We start from the raw sequence: 8,078 nt of genomic DNA, 5'->3' as shown, positions 1-8,078 counted from the left end.
ATCCTGTGCAAGCTAAAGGCCTCTGTTTCTCCGTCTGTAAGATGGGAATAATGTACTTCATGTGTCCACAGACTTTTTCCATAAGGGCCAGATAGCTAAAATTTTAGGCTTTCTGGGTCAGACGGTCTCTGTCCTGGTTAGTCAACTGTGCCCTTCTGGGAGAAAGCAGCCATACGCAACTTGTAAAGAAATAGGTATGGCTGTCCTCCAATAAAACTTTATTTACAAAAAACAGGCGGCGAGCAGCGCTGCTGGGAAGATGAAGTGACAGGTGTGACGCTGCTCTGTGCGCTGTACAGCATGGATCACTTGAGGGGCATGGGCCAGGGGGCAGCTGCTACGGTAAACTAAAGCCCAGAGCAGACCACTGGCGGTGAACCCTTCCAGACAGGAAAGGCCACGGACCTGGCAGTCAGGTGGGCTTGGGCTCCGAAGGCAACGTAACCACAGGTCACCTCCTGACCCACGTGGGGCCGCCGTTTCTTAGAGGGCTAAACAGGCGACCAAGGCCGCCTTTCAGGGACAGAGAAGGAAGCCCCCGCCCACGCAGCACAGCCGAAGGCGAGGACCCCCGCAGGCCTCAGCCCCGCCCCAAGGCACTCAGTCGGGGAGGAGCCTCCAGCTCCAACCCCGACCGCCAGCGAGCTAGTCCCCGACCCAGGCCCCGCCCCGGACGTCCCGCCCCCCCTGTCCCGCCTCCAGAGGCTGCTCTGCGCCAGGCCCCCTGTAGTCCCTGCCCCCAGAGCCCAGGGCGGCCGCGCTCTGCGCTGGGCCCGCCCCGCGCACGTGTCGCCGTGTGCTAGGTGGCTGCTGCGGAAAAGGTGAGCGCGCGGAGGGGACGGCAGGTTCGCGGAGCCGGGGACGGGCCCCCTCCCTAGGGTCCACTCCAGCAGCGCTTTCGAGCCGCGGTGCGCAGCCTGGGGCCCGGGATGGACGCCCGGCGGCGAGCCCTCCGCGAGGGTCCCGCGGCCCCTCCTCGGCCAGCCTGGATCGTGGCCTTGGCGCTGGTGGGCCTGGGGGCGTTGGGACCCTGGCCAGGACCCTTGCTTTCCTAGCCTTAGTTTCTCCATTGGGAAAACAGGCCCAAGTGATGTGCCCCGTTAGGAGTTTTTTGTTAAAATAGGCCAGCCGGTACCCCCACGTTCTTGTTTGTAGCAACTTACTTGCTAATTAAACACGTTTCAGAGGCAGGAAGACAGTAAGCCTCAACCAAAGTAAAATAATTGTGAATTCTTGTTGAAATATTTACGAATGAAATAAGAGGACGCCCAGGACGTGTTTCAAAATAAACCAGTTGGAGGAGGAATGTGGGTGGGAGAGAGGAAACAAGATTGGCCATGAGTTGGTTGAAGTGCTAAGTGGCTAAGTGCTCTTTTCTCTACTTGTTTATATATTTGTAATTTAGCATTAAATTTTGTTCTGAGATGAAAAATTTTCTGTGGACCCCTGATAGCCTGTGTTCAAATACTGTGCCTGTGTTAGTCACAGCGAGGGCTGTCAGGACAAGTACTGGGTGGCAGAAATTGGTTTTCTCAGGATCTGGAAGCTGAAAGTCCAAGATTAAGGCGTCAACATGACGCGTCTTCTGAGACTGCTCCCATTGGCTTGTAAATAGTCACCTGTGGCTTGTGTCCTCTCATGGGCTTTCCTCTGTGTTGGTGTCCTAAGGTGTTCTCTTAAGGACAGCAGTCATATTAGATGAGGACCTACCCTCATGACCTCACTTAATTATCTCTAAATACAGTTATATCCCTAAATACAGTTACATTCTTAGAGGGGGGGGCAGGGGTTAAGACTTCAGCATGTGAATTTGGAGGGAACACAACTCAACCTTTAATACTGCCACTTTGGTAGTCTGGGATTTTGATCAATTTACTTAGCCTATCGTGCCTCAGTTTCCAATGCTTTAAAAAAGGGGCAGTAGGAGCTCCTGGGTGGCTCAGTCGGTTGGGCGTCTGACTTCGGTTCAGGTCATGATCTCAAAGCTCGAGGGTTCCAGCCCCGCATCGGGCTCTGTGCTGATAGCTCAGAGCCTGGAGCCTGCTTTGGATTCTGTGTCTCCCTCTCTGTCTGTTCCTCCCCTGCTCACACTCCGTGTCTCTCTCCCTCTCAAAAATAAATAAACATTAAACATTTTTTAAAAAATAAACAAATAGGGGCGCCTGGGTGGCTCGGTCGGTTAAGCGTCCGACTTCGGCTCAGGTCATGATCTCACGGTCCGTGGGTTCGAGCCCCGCGTCGGGCTCTGTGCTGACAGCTCAGAGCCTGGAGCCTGTTTCGGATTCTGTGTCTTCCTCTCTCTGTGACCCTCCCCCGTTCATGCTCTGTCTCTCTCTGTCTCAAAAATAAATAAATGTTAAAAAAAAAAAAAAATTAAAAAAATAAATAAATAAATAAAATAAATAAATAGGGGCAAGAGTAATTGGGCATGGAGTTGTGAGGATTCAATTGTTGGATAATATATATAAAGCTCTAAGAGTTGTGTCTAGCATCTAAGAAGTACTTCATACGTTGAACCTAGGGCCTCACTATGGGATGAATAGTGTCATGAGGCAGTTGGGGACTTGGTGCTTATTAAACGTAATAATCATGCATTATCACAAGAGGTGTCAGCTGCTGTGCCAGACCGATTATTTTACGTATTCATATGTTTATTCATATGCCCGTCACCGCCACCCTAGTGATGCCCTTGTCCCTTGCCTGTTTGGCAGATGGGTAAGGTGATGCACAAGAGAGGGAGTTTGGATTGGAGCTCTGGCCGTAGAGCTCATGCTCTTACCCACCTTGCTGTATTGCCTCAGTTACAGAGGTTGTGGCCCTGGGGTAGGTCAGCCTGCAGGCAGACCCAGGGAACTGTTGGCTGACTTCTCTTTCTCTTGGCTCAGGTTTACAACGGTGGCAGCGCTCATGGCAGGTCCCCTGTGGCGGGCCGCAGCGTTTGTGCAGAGACACAGGACAGGCCTGGTGGTGGGTTCCTGTGCAGGCCTATTTGGGGCCCAGATCTCATACCATGTCCTCCCAGATCCTGTGATCCAATGGCTATACCAGTACTGGCCTCAGGGCCAGCCAGCCCCACTCTCCCCAGAGCTGCAGAGGCTCTTCCAAGAGGTGCTACAGGACATTGGTGTCCCCGCAGGCCATAGCTATGAGGCTTTCACCACCTTCACCTTCCAGCCTGTGAGTGCTGGCTTCCCGAGACTCCCCTCCGGGGCGGTAGTGGGCATCCCAGCCAGCTTCCTGGGTGGCTCATTGACCAACACTGATCAGCCAGTGGTTGTACATGGACAAAGAGTGAACTGGCAGAGCCCAGCAGGTGCCCGGCTGAGAGATGCCCTGACCTTGTCCCGCGACGCCCAGAAGTTTGCCTTGGCCAAGGAAGTGGTGTACCTGGAGAGCAGTGCAGCCGCCCTACAGGCTCTGCCGGCCCCAGCTTGCCTGGCAGGAACGTGGGCACTGGGCGTGGGTGCCAAGCATGCACTGGGGCTCTATGGGGGCCCCATGAACATACGGGCTGCCTTCAACCTGGTGGCAGCGGTGGTGGGCTTTGTGGCCTATGCCTTCTCCACAGACTCTCTCACTCATGCCCTGGAAGCCTGGCTGGACCGCCGCACGGCCTCCCTGTCTGCAGCCTATGCCCGGGGTGGAGTGGAGTTCTATGAGAAGGTTTTATCCGGCAACGTAGCCCTGCGCAGCCTCTTGGGCACACACGGAGCGAAGCTGTATACGCCTAGTGGGAACATCGTTCCCAGACACTGGTTCCGCATCAAACATTTACCCTTCACGACCCGCCGGGATTCTGTGCTGCAGATGTGGAGGGCCACGCTCAACTCGGGCCGCTCCTGAGGGACTCATCACAAGGACAGATGCGGCTCCTGCAGGCACCACCCTGCCGTTGACTCTGGGGGCTCTCTTGGTGCCTCTGGACCCACAGCCCATTGTCAGATAAATCAGACTTTGGAATTAAACAGCCTAGGTTCTATCCCAGTCCACCACTCATGATCCCAGGGAGCTTGGGCAAGTCCCTTTTGAATCTAAGCCTCGGTTTCCTCAGCTGTCAGATGGGGACGATGTAAATTACCTGGCAGGATTGTGGGGCAGCGTGAGCTGTGAACGAAAGGGCTTGGCCAAGAGGACATCCCTCGAAGAAATGGGATGTCCCTCCTTGGTGTTTGAATACCAGCCGGCTGTGGGAGTCAGGCCACTTCTCCCCCCTGGAGGTGCTTGCATGACGTGTACAACCACCCTGTAGTTTACCTGGTGGTCTAATCCCAATTTCCTTCTACTGTGGCAGACATTGAAAACCTTCGAGGCCCAGGTGAGAAGCTAGTGTCGCCCTGAGAGGCTGGGAAGTGGGAGCTTAAGGGAGAGCTTCAAGGGTGATGTGTCCAGCGAAGATGGCATGCTCAGGGAGAGCCCCTGGGCCTGAAGGGGAGTGGAGGTGTTGCTGACACCCGGCGAGACCTGTGGCCGAAGGAAGAGGAAGGAACAAGCCATTGCAGAACTGAGGCTTTGCGGGGAGGGAGCCTGCTGATGCATGGTCAGTGCCTGGGGAGGAGAGGGCCGGGGGTGGGGGCAGAGGGAGCTTGGTTTTCAGGGGCCAGGAGGAAGCAGGGTGGAGGAGAGCAATGGACTGGGCCTGGTGTCACACTCAGGGCCCAGGAGGATATGCTGCACCCTTGCTCTGTTTCTCTTGGGCCTTCTAGTGGCAGATGGAGCAGACCCCACTTTTGGTCCTTGGACAGGAGACCCCTTCCCAGGAAAGGTGGGGACAGTTGTGGCCAGCAAGCCAGGTTCCCTTTTTTATTTTTATTTTTCATTGTCGATTATGTTTTCCCCGGAACAGTGGAAGAATTCAGGCCCGTTGCCAAGGTAACTCAGGGCAAAGAGATCAGGCCACACCCAGGGAGCCAGGAAGCCCACTCAGTGGCAGACAGTTCCTGCAGGAGGCTGAATGGAGAGTGAGCAAGGGCGGGGGGTGTCATGTCTTCCTTCTGGGTCCTTCACGGTGGCTGCAGATCTGTGCTCTGGCTCCATGGGGCCAGCCTGTGGGTCCCAACGTCCGGCCTGGCCACACACCCCATCTCTCAGGTCTCCGGGATGGCACTGGGCACACACTTGGTGGATGCATAGGCAGGTGGATGAGTTAGTGAGTGCTAGAACGCGTGTCCGCTCTGGGAAGTACCACTTCAGGGGGCCCCTCAGGCTGTCCCCCCCAGCTGCTGCCCCCATGTATGACTGTGATCTCGGCTGGAGAAACGTGGTTTGGGGTCTGGAGTCGGTGAGCTCCATCCACTTACCACTCCCCGCCCCACTGCGTTCAATACTAGAGGAGCAGCAGGATGGCCACGCCAGGCATTCCTGCTGACTTGCCCAAAAGGGAAGGAAAGGGAGCCCCCGTGGTAAGGGAAGTGATCCCCTGAGATGGCTGCTGCTTTGGCTCCCTCTAGTCCATGTCACAAACTTTGCACTCCTCAGCTGCCCCCGGTCCCCACGCACGCCTCATGTGGCCCAATTTCCAGACCTTGGCCCAGAGCCTCCACCCTGTGAGCTGCCCCTCCCCTTCCTCCCTGCTGCATTCTGCACATCGCCCAGGCCCAGGCAACCCTCAGCTCTGTCCTTGCCCTCCCCAGATAGTTCCTCCCTCCGGCCTCCTGGCCACTGCTCCCACCCCTCCCAGCTCTTGGAAAATCAGGTCTGTCTGGGTTCCATTCTGCTTAAAACTGTTTGCAGACATCCCCTTGCTTTCTGCTAGGGGCGCCTGCGTGGCTCAGCCGGTTGAGCGTCCGACTTCAGCTCAGGTCATGATCTCACAGCTCGTGAGTTCGAGCCCCGCATCCAGCTCTGTGCTGACAGTTCGGAGCCTGGAGTCTGCTTCGGATTCTGTGTCTCCCTCTCTCTCTGCCCCTTCCCCACTCGTGCTCTGTCTCTGTCTCTCTCAAAAATAAATAAACATTAAAAAAAAAAAAAAAACGTTTGTGGACATCCCCTTGCTTTGTGCTAGAGCTGCATCTCTGAGCCTGGACCTAATGGCCTCTCTAACCATCTTGTGTCCTCTTCTCCCAGTTCTGTGGATCCTAAACTCAGGAGCACTTTGGTTCCCTCACTGCTTTCCTCTTCCTTCCCCACACAGTGCCTTGATCTGGGGTGCTTTCTCCCATTTTGCTCTTGTCTCTGTTATTTAGTGCTCTTTCTGCAGGAGTACCCAGTGACCTGACCCTGGGAACCTTCCCCATTCACGCCCATCATGCACCCTGTACCCCTCCCGAGCCCTTAGTGCAAACTGTAACTACATAAGTTACCGTGAAGCTAATGGCTTACCATCTCCTCTACTGAAACGTACTATCTATAAGAACAGTGTTTATGTCTTGTGTACTGCTGTGCACTGAGGCTTTCCATAACATGTTTGAATAAATGAATGGAACTTTTAAGCTACAACAGGCAGGCCTGGCTCCCTAGAGTCAGAGCATTTACTGTAGGGCTGGCTGCACACATGGGTGAGGCCATATGAATCATAGGTGACCCTGTCCTGTCTTCCCAACTTGGGACTTTCCAAGGGCAGGGGCTGGCCCGGATCTTCTGTGATTGTTGTTCTGTGGGGAAACCAGGACACTTCTGGTCACTTCCTATAGAGCACAGATTACCACTCAGGCCACCAGGGTGTCCAAGAGGCTTTAGGAAATAGGTCACCTCCCCCCCCAAATTTTGTGATATATTGTGCCCTCGCACACAGATTTGGGTGTTGATCCTAGAAAGATGAAAAAACATGCTCCAGAGCTCTGTAACAGACCAGGTGGCAGGAAGGTACCCTGTAAATGCGGCCCTGCGTCTTTCCTTCTCAGATGCCTGCAGCACGCCTCAGCTGTCAGCACTCTGCCCCCGATCCCAAGAGAACATTGTCCTGTTGAGTCGTGTCCCCCTCCCACATGATCCTGGTTCTGAGCGTGAATGTGCAGAGATACCCAATCCCCCCACCCAGAACAGTCCTGCGCAGACTCCGAGGTAGGCTGGCGGACAGAAGGCTCTGTCAACGCACACAGATCCCCCCACCCCATGTGCACGCGCGCATGCGAGCACGCGTACACACAACACACACACACACACACACACGGAATATAGGAAAGGGAGCCCCAGAGCCATCATGCCATCATTGGCTCTGCCCATCCCTGACCCTAGCAGCCTGACTCATCCCCAGCAGCCAGTATCCACAGTGCCATGCCCCATGTGGCCATGCCTGGCACCCCCATCCCCAGGTGTGCGTATATCACAGTCTGGGGCTGAAAGAGACCTGTGGATCCTCACCCAGTGAGTCCTCCTGCCCACTACATCCCTACAGTATTGTTTATAGCGCCTTTACTATGTAGCAGAAACTCTGCTAGGCTCTTAGAGTCTGTTTTCATTGATCCCCAAATTGGAACAGGTAGTTGATAATGTTATTTCGATTTTCTTTTTTTTTTTTTAATTTTTTTTTTAACGTTTATTTATTTTTGAGACAGAGAGAGACAGAGCATGAACAGGGGAGGGTCAGAGAGAGGGAGACACAGAATCTGAAGCAGGCTCCAGGCTCTGAGCTGTCAGCACAGAGCCCGACGCGGGGCTCAAACTCACGGACCGTGAGATCATGACCTGAGCCGAAGTCAGCCGCCTAACCGACTGAGCCACCCAGGCGCCCCAATGTTATTTCAATTTTACAGGCAAGGAAATAGCACAGAAAGGTGAAGAAATGGGCCCCAAGCCACAAAGCTTTGAAAATAACAGAACAAGGATTTGAAGTCAGGAGCCTGGGTCCAGATCCCCTTTGCAAACCCTTTGTTTACACTGTCCTATTTATCCTGAGGGTTTTGTGCTATAAACTTGTACTGTAACCTCTACAGCCTTTCTCCCCTGCTGGTTAGAGGTGACTGTCTAGCCTCACCTCTCATCAGGAGAAAATGGTCACTGAGCAGAGCTTTCTGGAACTTCCAGGGGAGACCCTTTCAGCTAACTGAAGAGGAAAGGACACCCGATTTGTCATATTTGGTGCTGAGGTGAGAATGGAGTGGAGGGACCAAGCATTAGGAGCCCTCAGAGGCTCCAGCTGA

The 8,078-nt window shown here is 54.3% G+C and overlaps 1 protein-coding gene across 1 annotated transcript; it reads left to right on the top strand.

Moving 5' to 3' along the window:
- Positions 1-747: 747 nt before the first annotated feature.
- Positions 748-5,937, top strand: TMEM177 (transmembrane protein 177). The gene is made up of 2 exons (XM_030327047.2): positions 748-821; positions 2,886-5,937. Exon 2 carries the CDS (start codon positions 2,908-2,910, stop codon positions 3,841-3,843), a length of 936 nt encoding a protein of 311 aa, XP_030182907.1. The 5' UTR covers positions 748-821; positions 2,886-2,907; the 3' UTR covers positions 3,844-5,937.
- The last annotated feature ends 2,141 nt before the right edge of the window (positions 5,938-8,078 follow it).

The sequence above is a fragment of the Lynx canadensis genome, chromosome C1 (genome assembly GCF_007474595.2).
Source record: "Lynx canadensis isolate LIC74 chromosome C1, mLynCan4.pri.v2, whole genome shotgun sequence".
NCBI lineage: Eukaryota > Metazoa > Chordata > Mammalia > Carnivora > Felidae > Lynx > Lynx canadensis.
This window is presented reverse-complemented; position numbering and strand designations above follow the sequence as displayed.